The sequence below is a fragment of the Clarias gariepinus genome, chromosome 11 (assembly GCF_024256425.1).
Source record: "Clarias gariepinus isolate MV-2021 ecotype Netherlands chromosome 11, CGAR_prim_01v2, whole genome shotgun sequence".
Classification (NCBI taxonomy): domain Eukaryota; kingdom Metazoa; phylum Chordata; class Actinopteri; order Siluriformes; family Clariidae; genus Clarias; species Clarias gariepinus.
This window is the reverse complement of record NC_071110.1, coordinates 26911128-26930790: the sequence shown is the minus strand read 5'-3', so window position 1 is coordinate 26930790 and position 19663 is coordinate 26911128. Positions and strand designations below refer to the sequence as shown.

Below are 19663 nucleotides of genomic sequence, written 5' to 3'. Positions count from 1 at the left end.
GCAAACTCATAAGTGTGTGTTGAATAAAAAAAAAAAAGTACAACGGCATCTGTAAAATTTTGGAACAAACTAAAATTTTTACGAGTTACTGTGAAATGTGCGTAACGAAGGTGTAAGATCGCGTTTATTAAGTAGATTTCAATCACACACTCACTAGCAAGTGACCAATTTTACAAGTTTTTATATGTATACAAGGGATATAGTTCTGACCGATATGACCTCAAATCAATATCTCAATTAATTAAATTTTTTTTCTAAATTACAATTTAATTTTTTTATATGTTTATTGCCCTTGTAGTTCACTGACGGGGTTTATTCTGTAAATATGCTCAATTATTAAACCAGAGGGTTTTTTTTTTCTAATGAAAGAGTTCTCCTCCATCTTGCTTCCATATTGCAGGCTGGACGGGACAAAGTACATGTGTTAGTATGTTTTTAAAGACATGAAGATGAAAATTGAGGAAAGTATGAACAAAATGTAAAAAAATTAAACATAATTGACATGGGCAAGATCTCGCTTTGGATTAATATTCGAGTAATTGCCCAGCCTTATAAAAATTATCTTTTAGTCATGTATACAACAACTACAGTAACTATATCAAACTAAGGGTCTGTCTGTAATGTAAAAAAAATAATAATAATACATTATATATGATAGTATTTATGGTTAAACATGAGAAAAATCTGTTAAAATACACCACAGTGAAATTACTTTATTATTATATTTTGACATAGTCGTAGTGCCACAGTGAAATCAAAGTGGTCTCACGGGTTAAATCTCTTAGAGTACCAGAGAACAACACCGCAAAAAACTATTTCAATCTTACTCATCACATCGCGCTTTACACTTTACACTTTACATATTAATGCACATTTGATTATTTTGCACACCATAAAACTTTGAACTTTGTACATTGTCTTGCTCATGAATGGACATGCTTTTTTTATATTCAATTATCTATTGAATAAGTGTATATATCTTACACTTTCTATTGATTTATTAACTGGTGGGTTACAGTATGCCTCGGGTTTGGACACAGACCCCACAGGACTTCCCTCGAGGAATATTTTACAGTATGTTGTAGCACTCAGGACGCCGTACTCAATGTCCTAAAGGGTGATATGAAATGCTTATAAGAGCATTTTGGTGTGTATTAGTGATGGGTCGTTTATGAACGATTCGTTCTTTTTAAACTAGTCTTTAATTTGACTTAAAAGAACGAGTAGTCTCGGAGAGTGATTCGTTCATTTCCTACTGGGCGTGCATGCGCAAATCATCGCAAAACCTCCGTAGGTTATATACAGGAAACAGAATTGAGCGATTCTCAATTCGTTCTTAATGACGCTTCTACTCCAAGTCGTTCGTTCTTTTGTCGTGTGACTCCCATGGACGCTTTGCAGTGCAATAGATTCAAAAGAACGAACGACTGGAAGATATGAGAGCTGAGCTACTCATTCTGTTTATTATAATATGTCCTTAACTGCATTGTAATATTTTCATTACTGGAACTAAAGCCAAAATTTGTGTATGTAGACGTATTAGGGGTATGTTTATTGAAAATGTAACATTTTATTTTATTTCTGATAAAAAGAACTAAATTAACTAAATGACTCAAAAAAGATTCATTCATTTTGATAAACAAGATTCAAAGAATCAAAGAATTCAAACTTTCCATCTCTATTGTGTATCAGTGCAACTCACCCAAGGAGAAGCCATCCTTGTGGACCAGCCACACTTTCTCGGAGCCGTACCATGCCTGCTCTGCAGCAATCTGCTCCTCCGTCTTCACCTGTAAGTAAAAACACACTGGTCAGGTTCGATCGTGAGACTTTATACAACCTCCCGACCGAACACACTCCATGCAGCACGGACATGCGTCGGAGAATGACTACCACAGGAGGGGTGATAGAAGTCGCCTTTTGGAGCTGTTTTTGAAAATCTGAGTTCAGCATGAAAGGCCAGCTTCTACACTGCAAAAGTGCATGATGGGTAAAATCAGAGGTGCTTCCAAATAAAAAAGGCGCAAATAAAACCGGTTAGTCAACGCATTGAAGCAGGGGCGGTTACGGTGCTGAGAGCTGCAGATTCACATCAGAACATCAGAAAAAGAAACAAAAAAAAAACAGGGGAAAAAAAACAAAGCATGGTATAAAAGATGACTCGATTCACGATTTATTTAAATATTTATAGAGAGTAAAATTTCAAACTGTGACTAAAATCCTGCATTTCTCACTCGGTGTAAAAGCAAAACAGAAACAACAACAACAACACACCCAGACAAACAGCGTCCCAGAAGATCCGAATCAGCCTGAAATGTCACAAATAAAAAGATCTTATTTTTTCTATAGTTTTTTTTTAAATAACTTTTATAGTTTATTATTATTATTTTTATTGAGTCACCAACGCTGCTGGGGTAAGTGTTGTTGTTTAGGGTAAGTGAGAAAAGATCACTGCACACTGCAAACAAAGGGCACTCTTGACATGGAGGATCAAGGGGCAAGAGCACATGTGCCGCTGAATCACTCACACACACATACACACATATACACACACTCAGAGCAGACTGCAGACCTTAGGCGGGGCGGCAGCAGCATGTGCCGCCTGTAGGACAGCCACGGGATCCTCTTCCACCTGTCCCTGTGAAGTGGCAGCCGACCAGAAGGAGGCAAATACACGGTTACACACCATCACACTCCCTATATTCACTTATGCAGTGAGAATGATAAAACTGATGTACTGTTGTTGTTTTTTTAACACTAATGTCATTGTATTGAGTGCTGGGAGAGGAAGAGACAACGGAAGGAATTACAGTAACATCAAAGCACACAAAATAACGAGAAAGCTGAAAGGAGAAAAGAGGTTCAATCTTTCTCTAAAAAACTAATTCTGTGTTTAAAACAAATTGAAAAATACTTTTGATTTTAAACAGCATGGTCATAAATAAAATTTAGAAGGGAACTACCATTTGTTGTCCACAGCTTACCTTATTGAATATGAGTTTCATGAGGTAAGACATAATGTAGTGCCTTGAACATTACAAATATACAGCAACAATGCAATGTGACGACAGCAGAAATGGCATTTTAGACCAAATGCAAATCAACTAATACTCATCACACCTAAATCATAAATCAATAAACGCTGCGGGCTTCATGCTGAAGAAGCCTCATCATGCACGGCTAATCTTACCGACACACGGATAGATACAACAGGCATTAAAAGGGTGTAAGTAAGGTCACAGGGAACTGTATCACAAGGCCAGAGTTAATGGTCAATACAAACAAACATTAATTGAAGAACTGAATGAAGGGGGGGGGGGGACAGCAGTTATTTGCACAGAGAAAATGAAGAGGGCATGGAACAGAGGCTTACGCTGAAGCAGACCGCACGAGAACACACTGCTGCAAGGCTGAGAGATGAAGACGATGTCTCAGGCTGGCCCTGGACCTGAGTGGATGCGGACACAGATGCGGTTTGCTCGGGCTCCGGCTAAAAGCAGGCAACCGGCGGTGGACGGGAAACAGAAAGGCAGATGAGACAACAAGGACAGGTAACGGAGGAGAGTACAGTACAACGGACAAATGAATGGAGACGGACATGAAGAAAAAAAAAACTCCAAAATGAACGGAAATGAAATCCTGAGATGCTAAGTTTGTCAGAAAGGCAATGGAGTGAGACAGAGAAGCATGAACGTACACAGTAAGGCTGACACAGAACAAATCTGTATGTGAGGCTTGAGTGAGTAGAGTAAAGTGGAAAGGTGTATCTAGCATAAAAAGGGAGAATAAAAAGGTAGAATTCGGGTGTACAGGGAGGTTCGACAAATATTAGCTTTAAAGCTACCGAGACAATAGGTTAACTGTACACAGGGCTGGGCGATATAATCCCCATATCATAATAATTTGCTGTATGTGACAATATCCCAGGCATCATTTAAAAAAAAAAGAATAAAATAAAATAAAAATATATCACATTTTCCATATAGCATAGAATATAGCATCTAATTATGATAAAAAAAATATTCTAAATATGTTAAAAAATCTTTTTAAGAGGTTATATTACATATTGATTATAATAATACATGTGATTTTTATTTAAAAATTTATTATACATGTGGTACATTTCTTCTTATAAAATGTAGTTATATAAAAATGGCTAATCATTTCAGTTTGACATATTGTTTGTTTAATTTATTTAAGAAAACTGTATAATATGGAAATCATGATAAATTATCTCAGACAATATCTAAGGCATTCCTATATGTTTTTTTTTATTATTATCATCACATACAGCACAAAAAAATACATTTAATTATGTTACAAATATCATTCAGAATATTTAAACTTGTAAAAGAAATATATATATATTTTTTCTTTTTATGTTATACAAAATTACATATTTTAGTTCACGTTTTGTTTATTAAATATATTTAAAGGATTTCTTTTGAGAAAAAAATATAGAATATGGATATCATGATAAATTGTGTCAAAATTTACAAATATTTTTAAAAACTTTTAAGATTTATTATATTAAATTTTATTAAAATGAATTTACAATGAAAAATAATGCACCCATTTTTATATAATATAATTATATAAAATTATATTTATTTTCTGCCCAACATATTTTTAAATTTAATTTCTTTAGGGGAGAAAAATTAAAATAATTTTTTTTTAAATTATATATATTTTTTGTCTTCATTTGGAAATATTATAAAACCCCTCACGTATTCAGGTATTATAATGATACAATGTTTTTGATACATCACCCAACTCTAGTGTAAGAGTGAAAAAACTAAGGATGAATCAATTTAGTTACGTTTTAGCAGGACATACACTAAAAAATCTTTATTGGGAGAAGACCCGGATTAGAAATAGTCTGAACATGGAGGGAAATGAGAAAAAACACTAAAGGACAATAAAATAGAAGACAACAATATTTACAGATGCAAAGAAGATCTGCTCCAGTCGTCTCTGAGCTGCACTGGTAGGACTCGGTGGAGGGCTCTCCTACAAGTTAACCACCGAAAGGAAGTATAGCTGTGAGAGATGTATGGCTACAGTGTGTGACCACATGATTCGTTAGACCTCTCATTGTAGGATTAGTGCAAGAGAGTCAACCGCAGCGGTGGCGGACATGTGTTAGATGTGTTGCAATGATGCGCCTGCAATGATCATCAAGTGCACATTGAACTGTTGAGGTTGAGCTTGCATGCACTCGCGCACACACACACACACACACCTTTGGGGTCATAAGTTGATGAGAGTCTATAGATACATTCCCACGACAAGAGTTCCCAGTTTGGGTTGAGGACAGACGTGATACTGTCTTCACCTTTGAACATTGTGCATATAAAACACACAAAGTACATATATAAAAAAAAAAAAAATTTATATTCAAGCACATTCATGCTACAGGAAATGAGTCTGTCATAAAACAAGCATGTAACAGAACATGCAGTGAGCCACTCCAAACAAAATAAATCGGTATAAAACCCAGAAAAAAGGGTTTTATACAGACTACACCTTCGTCGTCAACTGTGTAAACTGGGAAGATTTCTCTCTTTATCTCCTTCTGCATGTACAAAGTGTGAAAGCGCCATTAACTTCCCTAAAATTTATTCCAAGTCTGTCGATTTCCACACATTCAAAAAAAGGTACTTCATAATACATAAAGCTGTGATTCATAGGTCGACTGTCGATTTGAATTTAAGCCAATGGAATTTTAATTGTTTTTATTTCATTCAAAAGCACTAATATTAACAGATTTATCAGTATTAAACCTACAAAGCATTGCCTAATAATTATTTAAAAAACAAGTATGAATAATCTTGCAAAACAAGAGTATTTTGCAAATGCTTTGTGGAAATTTTAAATTCTGTGGTATATTTTTAAAAAATGTAACAAAATTTCAAACACTTTCACGTTGGTAAGTTCGCCTAAATAATTTAAGTGTGAATCGATTCTCAATCAAAAATCTCAATTTTCCTACATTCTAGAACAATACTGGAGATTTCAAAATTATTTAACACAATCATGTAAATAAGTAACAACGAGTCAGTTGCTATTTTAAGACATGGAGGTCACAGATATTAGTCTTTTCCAAAGCCTTGAGGTTCTTTATATAAAAAACTAAAAAAATCACTTGAGCTTAATTCAATTATATAAACTTGACTTGTTTATCTACAGTATTCATACTCTAGCCCTTCTGCTGTTTACAGAAAGAAATCTGAATCCCACAAGCTTCTTTTCAAAAAGCCACACAGACATCCTGAAATCATGTGATGTACATGTCAAATGTCCTCTGGCAAACAACCATCTTCCCATCTTTTGCCCAACAAAAAAAAAAAAATTTACAGCAAGTCGTGTTAGAGAACCACTCAAACAACATGTCACATGTTAAAGCCAAAAGTTATATCCTTAAAACTTTGTTAAAACATGTTAGTTTGGTTGCCTGAATTCTCACACGCAGTCCAATGATGATAAAGTACGTCATGCAGCAGAAATACAAGTGGTACCTTTAGGCTCTTTGTAATCACTTGATTGGAGGTTGGTGTGAAACCAGGTGAAGCACATAAAGGTTCAGGACATGAGTTAATGGGGGATTTGATGGGAGAAACACCTGGAGGTACTTTGGAAATTACAGGCGCTGGCTTGGCTACAATGGATGCAGGTTTAGGATCTGAAATTGATGTTGGTGATGCAGAAACTGTATGGGTTTTTGGGACTTCAGTAGCTTTGGGAATAAAACCAGCAAAAGGGACCATGGGGCAAGTCTTTGGCACAGGTACCCTCTTTGAAGCAGGGATGAATCCAGTTGGTGGGGAAACAGGGGACTTTACTGGAGAGGAAGTAGCAGGAGAGGTAGGGGGAGAAAATGCCAAGGGAGAAGTTGCCAGGGGAGAAGATGCTAAGGTCTTTTCCTCTGGCTTTGAAGGCGTACTCTGACTGACTTCTGGTGTCTGTGCACTCTTCTCTGTTACTACTGAGCTCTCATTGTCTACAGTTTTCTCCTCCGCCTTTTGCTCTTGTTTTTCTGCAGACACCTCTTTACAGGGACGAGGTCGTGGATCCCTGGTCCTGCCTCGGCTCATTAGACTGGCTAGTCCTGTGGAGATGTCATCTTTTTCCTCTTTCTTTACTGAGTCATGTTTAAAAGAGAACATGGGCCTCTTTGTGACCTTGGGCACAGATGCTGGCATAGGTTTTGGTGTATCTGGGGTAGGTTGGGGTATCGTAGCCATTGTTGAGGGTTTGGATGGCTCAGAAGTCGATTTCAGGGGCTCAGCAGGAGAAGGTTCTACACTTCTCACCACTCTCTTTATCACCTTCACAACCTTTCTAGGAGTTGCACCATTTGGGTCCTCCGTCGTCTCTGGCTGATGGGCACTGCCTGTGGCGTTGCCATCTAAAGAACCATTGGTCTTGCTATCTCCATTTATAACAGGCTCTGGACAGGGCTCAGGGCTTTTAAAACGCTCCTGGATCTTGAATGGTTCTGGACTCTTGATAAAGGAAAACCTGTTCCTTGTGGGTGAAGGGCTTTTGAATCGGTCCCGGAGCTGTGGCTGGGACTGGGGACATCCAGGCGGTGTCCGAGCAGGCTGGGGGCTCTTGGTACGCAGCAGGACTTTAGCAGGCTCCAGACTTGGTACTGACTGGGATCGACCACTGAAACTGCCATTGCTATCTGACTACTCAGCCAGATGGCAGCCGGGTGGGGAAGGGAGGTGTTAAAGGACACGTGTTAATGAGGAGTTCAGGAAAAGTAATGCACAATTCATAATGTTGATAAAAATGCCTCAAAATACTTCTTAAAAAAAAAAAAAAAAAAAAAAAAAAAATTTACCCTTACATCTTGATATAGGCTCATCAAACTAAAGCACCAGGATTGTGCTCAAGTTCAAGCAACACTGAGTTCAAGCAATACTGAGATGCCTTAACGCGGAGGTAACGACATAATTGACAATAGACACAGTAGATCAAATGGAAGCAGGTCACTGACTGGGAGTAACACGCTGCCTTACATTGAATCAGGGCCTTAGGTCAGAGTACTAAGATAAGACATACAGCTTACAGAAAAGCATGCATATCTAAACCATGGGTGTTCTTTTTTTTCATGGCTTCCATTGTTGGATCAATTTGGCTTGCAATCATACAGCAGTCTGGTAAACCTCATTCACTGCCATAAGCTACATTGATGTCCGTTGAATAAATCATGAAGATGACCTATCTGTGGAATAACACTTACTTATTAACCGGTGCAACTACGTGCAGTCTCCCTGAAGTCTTTGAGGAATCTGTGGTGAACAGATTTAATCCTCGTGCATATATTGCTAAAAGTATTTGCTTGCCTCGCCTGCCTTCACATGCATATAAACTTGAGTGAGTAACATCCAATCCTTAATCCATAGGGTTTTATATAATGTCGGTCCACCAACATCATATTAATAGCTTCATCTCTTCTGAGAAGGCTTTCCACGAGGTTTAGGAGGGTGTTTATGGGAATTTTTAAGCATTCTCCCAGAAGCGCATTTGTCAGACACTGATGTTGGACGAGAAGGCCTGGCTCGCTGTGGCAGCTCTAATTCATTTACATTTACATTTACATTTAGTCATTTGGCAGACGCTCTTATCCAGAGCGACTTACATTTTTATCTCATTACACATCTGAGCAGTTGAGGGTTAAGGGCCTTGCTCAAGGGCCCAACAGTGGCAACTTGGTGGTTGTGGGGTTTGAACCTGGGATCTTCCGAACCATAGTCCAACGCCTTAACCACTGAGCTACCCCTGACCCGGGGGTCATCCCAATTCATCCCAAAGGTGTTGAATCTGGTTGAGGTCAGAAATATGTGCAGGCCAGTCCATGTCTTTATGGACTTTGCTTTGGTGCGCAGTCAGGAACAGGAAAGTTAAGAATCCAAAATGTCTTGGTATGCTGAAGTATCCCTTTCAGTGGAAGTAAGGGGCCGAGCCCAATGACGAAAAAAAAAAAAAAAAAACCTACACCAGTTCCAACATGACTGTGCACCAGTGCACAAAGCAAGGTCCATAAAGTCATGGATAAGCGAGTTTGGTGTGAAATTACTTGACTGGCCTGCACAGAGTCCCGAACTCAACCCGATAGAACACATTTGGGTTGAATTAGATCAAAGATTGCGAGACTTCTCGACCAAACATCAGTGTCTTTCCTTGAAAATGCGCTTCTGGATGAATGGCTAAAAATTCCCATAAACACACTCCTAAACCTTGTGGAAAGCTCTCCAAGAAGAGTTCAAGTTGTTATACCATAGCTGCAAAAGGGGCGGGGCCAATATCATATTAAACCCTATGGATTAAGAAAACCAGTAAAAACCTGCTTTCTGTCAGTAAGAAGTGATGTGTCTTTTGTTTTTTTGTTGTTTGTTGTTTTTTTAACAGCACTTACGCTCTCTTTCAAACTCTTGGGGGCTGTCTTGTTCTCTTCTTTAACCTGAAGAGGTTCATGGGAAAAAGTAATTATGATGTGCACTTTAAACCAAGTTAAAACATGGATGAGCCAGGTCGTGCTGCAGATTACATACTGTATAAACAAACACACAACACACTCATGCATGACTTACCAAAATAATTAGTGTGCGGTAAACTGAAGTGTAACAATACGAACTGAAGCTGAAGCATTTCACTGAAGCGGTTAAGCAAGCGGCTGCGTTTCTGACTGAATTATTTGAAAAGCAGTAGACTTGAATATGATCTGTGTTACAGTGCAGTTGTGCGGTCATTTCGACACAGTAAAACACGTTCCCCCGAAATCCATATAACACACACCTGCTAAATCATGCATTTAAACACACACACTGATATCTACTGATGAGAACTACTCAAAGACTTGTTTGGTGTTTTATTGTAGCCATGATTCATGCAGAAAACCCACAACTTGGACCACACACAGTGCAGTGTATTGAGATTTGAGAATGGAACGTCACTTTCCTTTTGCTCCCAGAAGGAAAAGCGTGATGAGAAAGCCATGGTGATGACGTCGCGCTCATGGGCTGGGCCGGTTAATGAAGAGCGCGGGATAAACAGCAATCAGGAAGGGAGCTTTTTATGTGACAGCCAAGAGATATGATTCTGAGCAAGATAGATTCTGGACCTTGGACCGAGCTTCAAGTAAGAATGTCTTGCCACAGCACTGGAGGAAAGAAGAGATACTTAATCATGCGATATACTTTCTCTCTCTATATATATATAGTGAGATTTAGTAAGCAAAACATGGTGGAGACAAAACATTAGGTAAGAAAAGAACACATTACAGACTATGCTGTTACAAAATGCTGATGTAATACTGTTACTTAAACTTTTTAATTTACTATTTCCCTTAAATCTATGGTGTTTTATCTTGTACCACAGCAACTGGCAAACAACTACTAGAAATGTTAACCCTAAAACTACAGATGTACCTTTGATAAAAAACATTTCTTGTTAAATAAACACCTGACAAAAAATGTCCACATGTTAAGGATTACATTCTATTTTCCATAACAATGCTTTTACCCCCATGAATAAGCTGTCGCTATAGAAACATAGCATCTTGAACAAAGAACAATAATATACAATATGTTGGGGATTTGCCTTGTTAGCCAGCAGCGCTAAAGTAATATAATTTTAATGAACACTTACTGACCAATCAGATTTAACAAATTTACAGCATTTGTAACAGACTTTTGAGTACTTTGCAAATTCAGCCAGCACTGGAGACTTAGGGATGAGAATTACAGTACCAGGGAACACCCGATACGAAATGCATCACGATACCTAGGTGCCAACATGATATGCATTACGATTTTGTAAATACAGGTAGTCCCCGACTTACAAACGAGTTGCAGACCTAGAGCATGTTAGTAAGTCAGATTTGTTCTTATGTCAGACAAAGTGAGTCCTATACGCCTTTGACACAAACGTATAATGTAAAGCACACTAATCCACTTAACTAAATCTCTGTACCCTTTCCCTGCACTAACATATAATAATTGCATAATCGTTCTTAAGGAAATTCATCTTACACATCTCAAATCTCACAATGTTGTCTCTGCATCTTTAAATCATGAGCGAAATCCCAGACACCATTTTTTCTCAGAGTTGTTTTCCACTATATTGGACTGTGAACTTTGTTTTTGTTTTTTTTTTTTTTTTTTTTTGGGGGGGGTTTCCTTAATTTGGATTATTCACCAACGGGACAGCTGTACAGGACAGTTATTTTCTATCATCGTGCTCCTGGACTGATTTATTGAATGTTAGACTAAAACAAATCATAGATATTTGTTCACCAGAGATATGGCAAAAAATCTAAATAAAAAAAAATCTCTTATTAGGATTACAATAAAGCTAGGACTAGGTTATTATTATTAGGTTATGAGGATAACACCAAAAAGCCCTGAAAGACTCAAGAAAACCCCAGTAGGAAATGACAGAACCATTATTTCACAGTGAATAAAAGCTACTTCACCACAGTTACTGCACACACTACACTTACACAGGCCGGATAAAGAAAACAATCCGGGGAGTACGTCTGTGCCAAAAGAAAGTTTTACAGAACGATCATGATAAAAATGACCCCTTCCTGCCACCTTCGCTCACCTTTTGGTAATTACCTACGAACGCAGCATGAAGCTGTCTCAAAGTGCTTCTATTAGAAGCATGGTGGCTTTTCGGACTCAGAACAGACAGGAGACGTGGCGTGTCAGGATCTAGCATAAAGTATAACAGTATGCACCAGAAACGCCCTGACTAATACTGTTTTTAAAACTACAACGTCGATTACAGTCTCCAGTTAAATTCACCCCCAGCTCATGTTAGAGTTAAAAGCTCCCGACTTCACTGTCCCTCCAATTTCCTGACTTGTACAATTTTATGTTTTTCCTGTAAGGGTTATCTGCTTGCTGTTACTACATGTACATGTATAGATCTTCCGCGAGCGGATCGCACACTTTACACTTCTCAAAATATCCTTCTCTCCCTGTTCCACAATGTCAGCTCTCCCTTTTGACACAGATCACATTTGGCCTCTGTGACTGAGTAGCTCTGGTCCTGGCTTACATTCTTAATTCGGCTAAATTTTAAATATTCACGATCCTGATTCAAAGTGTTCTGTCTGAAACATGAACTTGTCTCATGGATTTGTCCATAAGTCCATGATAAATGGATTTTCAAAAGCTATTGTTAACCAATTACTGTGGTACAAGCATTAATAAAGTAATCGTTATCAAATTACTGTGGTACAAGCATAACAACATACTAGAGTGCTGTTACTTGAAAGTAGTACACTTTGGGGTGGTGTAAAGTGAAGGTGTGTATTACTACTACTACTACTACTACTACTACTACTATTACTGCTGTATAAAAGCATTAACCACTAATATAGAAGCATTATTAAAAAGCAGACGTATTCTTTGAACAACCTGTAACATCCGTAACACTGAAAAAATAATGTAAAAAATTTGAGGCTGCAGTTGTAGCCCTGTTTGCTGAAACAAACAAATCACCTTTTATCTTCCAACATAGACATCTCTACGACTGGGGTGATGTACAGTTCTTAAACTACACGGGCTTATCCATTACAAACCAGCATCCAGACGTACACGATACACCAATGGGACAGCTTTTAATGAATTCCACACAAACATGGATTACAGACATTTCTGTCTATTGCATCACGTGAATTCCTCGAAAACCTAAAACCACACACACACACACACACACACACACACACACACATCTGGAACATCTGCTATAATGCCCAAAGCAAAACTATAGTTAATTATGGGTTTCAAGCCTCACAGGCTTCTACCACACACACACACAGCTAAATAAAGAGTCCTTACTGTGCTTATCTATGTTAAGTGAAGTGAGAGCACAACCTTTTTTTGGGGGCGACGTCTCCAGCGCTGCAATTCATTATGCTAGTGTAACACCTCAACAGGGAAACTGCGCTCACACTACAGTCATACATAAACATAACTACCAGATGATCAAATCCAGAACATTTCTACAGAAAAAAAAAAAAAAAAAAACTCTATAGTCAAACAGCTCTCACTAAAACCAGGTACGTGTGACGGTCTGGGAAAACCTTTCACATGATAAACTCTAGATACATTCCTAAAAAGTAGAGATGTCTTAATCATGAGTAAATCTACTAGCTTATGCTAAAAACATAAAACAAAAAAAGGACAAATTTGTACTTGTTTTTTTATTCATTTTTGCTGACTGCGGCAGACGGTGCGCGACATGTAGCTAATCAACAAGTTAAACAAAGTCACGTGACGTTCACTGTGTGAAGAAATAGTGTTTTAAGGATTGGGAGTTTATTAAAGTGGCTCCTTATGCAACGTGATGTTTACAAAAATATGGCGTAATTAAGATTAAAAAGAAAATAAAAACATTTTCATCGTTTTGGTAAAATATGGCTTACACTTGAGCTCTTGAATCACATGATCGGAATCAAAATATCCGCGTTTTCTGACAAATCGCTGGCTAAATTTACTCTCCGGGATTTTACTTAACGCATGACGAGAGAGCAGATAATGTTGGAGGATGTTGAGAAACCTCTGTCACGTTATATTACAGTTTGTTGTTGTTTTAATCAGACGTCATTTGTAGAACTGCACACCCCTGAGCACAGTGCTCTGACATGGTGATATTTATGGCTATGTCTTCAGGTATGATTTTATATGTTAAACTATCATTTAGTAAACCTGAAATATATAAGCGTAGTTTACATTCTGTTATTAAACAGGTCAGTTTCTGACCTGTTTGTCTCCCTACATTGCTGTTGACCTGTCACTCCGCTATCTGCGGTGTCTGACAGCTAAAAGGTCCCTGGTGTATTTTACCATTTAGCGTAAATGATAACACAGGGCTTGTTATAAAACTGGACTGGAAAAAAAACTAATCTACCAAATTTAAATTTTGGTTTTAAAATACAGCAAATGTGTGCAAAACTACATAATATAACCCCAGTACTGTGCGAAAGTATTGAGCTACGTTTTTCCTTCCGTCTATCGCATCAAATGAAATACAAAGATGTAAATTAAATAAAAAAAACAATAGCGTTTTTTTTTTTGTTTTTTTAAATGAGGCAGACTACAAAATGCCTAAAGATTCTATAAAAAAATGTAAATAAAAAATGATCGTCAGCAACCTAATTTCCCCTCTCATCTGTTCCAACCACTATGTGTTCAGCATTACCAGCCAATGCTAATACTAATCCCGGCTTCATCATTTGTCATGTCTGATTTCATGCCTCGAGTTTGATACTTTTTATGCCTGAATGATTCATAGGTCACTGTGTGGCTTAACAAACAAAAATGATGCGACCCGAGATAAAAAGGTCACTACATGAGTGCCAATGATTGCCGACAGGGAAAACCTTCCCAAAGGATGTACGGTATGATACAGTACCAACAAATCTTTTTCTTTTTGTGGAAAATTAATAAAACTGTCTGTCACTAAATTTTTTCCATCAGGTCAGATGTCACATTTTTAGCTGTTTGGCAAAATTTAGCCACTGCAACATCCAACAGGTTTTCCCAGACTTCCACACCTAATGTTAATTATAATAACAACAACATCATTTTGCTAACCCAAAATGCATCGTCAATGTAGGACAACTACATATATACACTGCGTTCCAAATTATTATGCAAATTGGATGTAAGTGACAAAAACATTAAATGTTTGGTTTTTAAATTAAACTCATGGATAGCGTTGTGTCTTAGAGCTCTTTGGATCATGGAAATGAATCTCAGACACCTGTGATAAATACTTTGGCAGATGAGCCCAATTAAAGGAAAAGTACTGAAAAAGGTTGTTCCACATTATTAAGCAGGCCACCGATTTCTAGCAATATGGGAAAGAAAAAGGATCTCTCTGCTGCCGAAAAGCATCAAATAGTGCAATACCTTGGACAAGGTATAAAAACATTAGATATTTCACGAAAACTTAAGCGTGATCATCATACTGAGAAGACATTTGTGGCTGATTCAGAGCACAGACGGGTTCATGCAGATAAAGGCAGAATGAGGAAGGTTTCTGCCAGACAAATTTATCGGATTAAGAGAGCAGCTGCAAAAAAGACCATTACAAAGCAGCAAACAGGTATCTGAAGCTGCTGGTGTCTCTGGAGTCCCGGGAACCTCAAGGTGTGCTTTAACCTACTATTCGGCCAACCTTAACCAATGCTCACAAGCAGAAACGGTTGCAGATGAGTGTCATGCAACCCTGGATGGTCCAGGTAGATGGAGTAGTGGATGGTTGGTGGATGGCCACCATGTCCCAACAAGGCTGCAACGTCAACAAGGAGGTGGTGGGGTCTTGTTTTGGGCCGGAATCATGGGGAAAGAGCTGGTAGGCCCCTTTAGAGTCCCTGAAGGTGTGAAAATCACCTCGGCAAAGTAAATGCTCCTTTGGAGCATCCTCAAGCAAAAGATCTAGGATAAAAGGCAGTTCACATCAAAACAGCAGCTCTGGGAGGCTATTCTGACATCCTGCAAAAAGAATTGTGAAGGTGATATCAAAGAAGGGGTCCTAGATTAAGATGTAACATGCCCTGATAGGATGTTTTTCGATTTAAATAGCTTTTAATTTCAGTAAATATAACCTCAATGCTGCAAATTCAGCAAAAGCTTATTTTCAGTTCTTTACAACCGATAAAATGTTTTAACTCTGGAACAGTGCGTTTTTAGTTTTTTTTATTGAATAAATATTATCATTAGGAGGTTTGTTCAATAAAATTTAAATTATACCCTAATGGTTGATGACTTGAAAATTATACAGACTGTCATTTGCATTGACTAATTATGAAAATCAGAGAAAGATTTCATTTGTGTAATAATTTGGAACACTGTGTAATCAGCTAAAAACCCAAAATGCAGTGATTAAATAAGTACTCCTAAATGAAAAACAAATAAAATAAATAAAGCTAAGACTCAAACTAGACAACTAGAGCAAAATCAAAACCCTTTCCATTAACAGTTTTGCTCTCAATCCTGGAACTTCTTGTTTCGTCTGTACGTTCAAACTAAATATAAATCTCCCACACCGCACCAGAGGCTTTTTTTTTTTTTTATAAAAAAAAGGCACCACCTCATTTTTTACCAGCGCAATAAATGATCAAGCTCACTAATAAACAGATCGCTCTTTCCACCAGAGGAAACAGGAAAGCTTTGCAAGTTTTTTTTCTGCAGTTAAAGTAGCACTTCAGTGGCGAGAACAGAGGACTGACTAATCACACTGTTTTTTACCTTAAAAGCCCGATGTGCATGTTAAACAAAACAGCACATGAACTCTGAGGCATTATTTCCAATCTACTAGAACACTGTAAAAAATCATAACGCTAATAAATAGTTAAAACCCCGTGAGAGCAGACGATCAGAAACACTCACCTAGAGGCAGAGAGAGAAAGAGAGAGCGCTTTATTACAGTCTGTCTTTTACTGACTGAGCAGGCAGAAGCGATCGAGACTGAACCTTGGCACACCTACACATACCAGACTAAAGTGACCGCACTGACACTTTATGGTTTGATTAAATTGCTACAGTAGCCTAAGATAGATACTCCCTGCTCTCGAGCCTAAAAATAGTGCAGCAGAGTTCGACGGGCCTGAGCTTGAGCCTTCACACTGAGCCCGCCGTCAATTTCCAAACAGCTCTGCTTGTGTCTCGATATCTAAGAAAAGTTTGTTGTCCACTCGCAGTCTTACCTCAGCTCCCGTGCGCTGGTTCCTTAGTGCCAGTGTGGCTTCCCTACTTTCTGTCTTTCAGTACGGTCCAAAATACAAGTTCAAAGAGAGAGAAAAAGAGAGAAGAGAGATCCAGTGAGATCACGTCCCTCACAACTCGTTGACTGGACTCCTCTATTCCTGACACTGCACGGTGAGACGAGGAGGAGGAGGGACAGCTGTCGGTGTATATGATGGGGGGTCTCACCAGGCTAAATATAGATCTCAACCACCATTACTGCTCTAACTGTCCTCGCTTACTCCCCACCCCCAAGAATGCAAAATGCAGAATGACGCTCTGCTCTGGCTCACTGTCTCAACAACAGCTGCCTCTTTATTCTCAGCTGCTCGTCGATACCAACGGCTTCTGATCTGCATGCGAATCCGCCGTCACTTCGAGCGGTGTTGCCGAGAGGATGTGTTTTTCTCTGACGGGGTCAGAGTGCAGCAAACCCAAAGATGGAGGAAAAACTAAATGCGAAAGTGTGTTGTAGGACAGAGGTAGAGGAAGTGATGCAAGGGCTTGGCACTTCCTATGAGAGGTTTCAAAACTGCAGAGCACCCCGAGAGGAAAACATCACACCACACTTCACCTATAATTCGTCTCTCTCGCTAACATCTCATGAACTTTTGATACCAAGAGCATGTATAATCTTGCAATGTTCAATATCAGTATATAGATAGATAGATAGATAGATAGATAGATATCCTAATAATTTAATCTTTCAATAATAACATCTAATAGGAAGTCATTAAACACCCCGACATGCATACTGTTACTACAGTTAATAGATTTACTTATTAAATAGATTTAAATTGCACAATCATAAGCGCTTTTTTTATCTACAGCGTCATCTGTTAAATTTTGAGATTAATCAATGATTTTTACAAGTTAGATTTTTTTTATGATATAAGAACATTTTTCATTTAAATTTCAAAGTAAGCATCTTTTCTTCCAGTGGGCCGACTGCGATAAAACAAAGCATATATGTTACCTCAAGCTCGGCTAAATACACCTGGGAAAACCACATTAGAATTTGGTCAGTAGTTTTTACGTGATGTGTGCACAAACAAATAGAAAGACAAAAATTTCAAAAACCATCGTTTTCTATTACTCATCTTGTTTTCTATTACTTATCTTACACCCCTCCCTAAATTATTTTTTCACAAATATCTTTAATGTACATACTTGTCAACTTGAATATACATATATACACACACAGATGAATCTCGAAAAATTGAAATATCGTGCAAAAATTCATATATATATATATGAGAAAGAGAGAGAGAGAGAGAAAACTTCCCATAAATTAGCAATAAATTATTAGCACAATTTTATTTTTAATATACTGAAATGTCAGAACTAAGTTGATTTTAAATTTGAGTGCTATTTTTTGTTGTCTGAGCATAAACCTCTAAATAAAAATAAATTTATAAACAAATAGATGTAGCACACAGTCAAGGAAAAGTGAAGAGAGCAAGCGGAAATATTTGCAGTAAAACAGCATTGATTTAAACTTTAAGTTCACAATGTTTTACTTATTTCCATTAAAAAGTGTCGATAAAATAGAAATAAATTTAACAAATATATTTGTAATTTTTATTTCATTCTGTGCGCCCAGTATTAAATCATCCACGGCCCGGTCCCGCTGCTGTACAGGATAAGCGGTGCAGAGAGAGAGAGAGTGAGGAAGTATTCATCATGCTCTTTTAAAAAAAAATAAAACGCTATGTACACGACTAGCTTGTTCTGCTAAACGCAATAAAGCAATTACTGCAGAAACAAAACAGTTGCCATTTATTTTTACTTAATTTACTTTAAATACACAACCTCTACAAAATCTCTCCTATTCTTATGATTTGTCCTGTATCTGCAATTCACTCTCTTGCCATGAGATGGCACAACTGTGCAAAACACTCCATCGGTTCCGTGTTTAGGCCACACGAGGGCGCTGTAAGCCTTATTAAATCTGTGACCTAGACCGCTCTTAAACCCAATAACTTTGTGAAAGAGCTGTTTGTTTGCCTTCAGGTCCTGCAGAGTCAAACAGAGTTAATTAACATGAGTCATCACCATGTGGGCATGAATGTAAGAAACTGCAGGTCTACACTGACAAACTCTGAGGTGTGTATCATCAGTTAAGCGACGATCTGCTCGTCCCGATGGCTAGCCGAGATAGGGAGAGACGTTAGTTCTGGGGAGGAATGTGAGCTATGAGACCATCGGCCAGGAATAACGAGAAGCCCTTTGCATCCTGGAGCAGCTGGGAACAACCGACAACTCTCCTCTGAGCTACCCCTCATGCCTCACCATCTCAACAACCTCAAATCACATCGGAAACCCCCCTCCCTATCTCCCTCCGACCGGGCCTCGGATACGCCTCACAGCAGCTGATTAGCATCATGGACCTGTTGCTTGGAGAGAATAAAAACAAAAGGCTCGGGCTATAAATTGAGGCATGGTTTTGTGCTACATGGCTACTTGTGCTAACCGCATATTAACACGAGACTATGTCGGTCACGCCCGGATGTACCTGAGCCTCCGGATTTGCTCACTCATCATTTCGTTATGTAAGAAAGTAAGAACAGCCAAAACCACACTGTGGAAACATCAGGCTGCTTCTCCAAGTAGAAAGGCATAACAGGACACACACACACACACACACACATTCTTTAAAAGCCCACTACACACACAAAAAGGGTAGACGAGTCATTAGCTCAGTCTGGGATGAGTGGATTTCATGATCAGGAAAAGAAAAAAAAAAAAAAAAAAACACTTAAACTTCCATAAAAACAAACGTTTTCATTTGGCATGTATATAAAATGCTTCACTGTGGTGTAAGGAAAAACACAAGCCTTAGAATCAGGAACACACCGGTACATGGAAAAGCTCATTAATTTGAAAAAGTG

At 38.2% G+C, this 19663-nt stretch overlaps 1 protein-coding gene across 7 annotated transcripts in view; it reads right to left on the bottom strand.

Annotated features, from left to right (window-relative positions):
* myo18ab (myosin XVIIIA b) overlaps positions 1-19663 on the bottom strand; it is a 108230-nt gene that overhangs the window by 59864 nt on the left and 28703 nt on the right. For 4 of the 7 annotated variants that reach the window (XM_053507702.1, XM_053507703.1, XM_053507698.1 and 1 more), the window contains exons 1-8: positions 16736-17235; positions 9972-10171; positions 9428-9474; positions 6519-7694; positions 4945-5010; positions 3374-3490; positions 2573-2638; positions 1703-1790 (exon numbers count right to left, since the gene is read on the bottom strand). In XM_053507702.1, the coding sequence (XP_053363677.1) occupies positions 1703-1790; positions 2573-2638; positions 3374-3490; positions 4945-5010; positions 6519-7694; positions 9428-9474; positions 9972-10008 (1597 nt within the window). In that variant the 5' untranslated portion in view covers positions 10009-10171; positions 16736-17235. Of the gene's footprint in view, positions 1-1702; positions 1791-2572; positions 2639-3373; positions 3491-4944; positions 5011-6518; positions 7695-9427; positions 9475-9971; positions 10172-16735; positions 17236-19663 lie in introns of those variants that run through there. The other 3 variants (XM_053507701.1, XM_053507704.1, XM_053507700.1) reach the window with 2 other exon arrangements.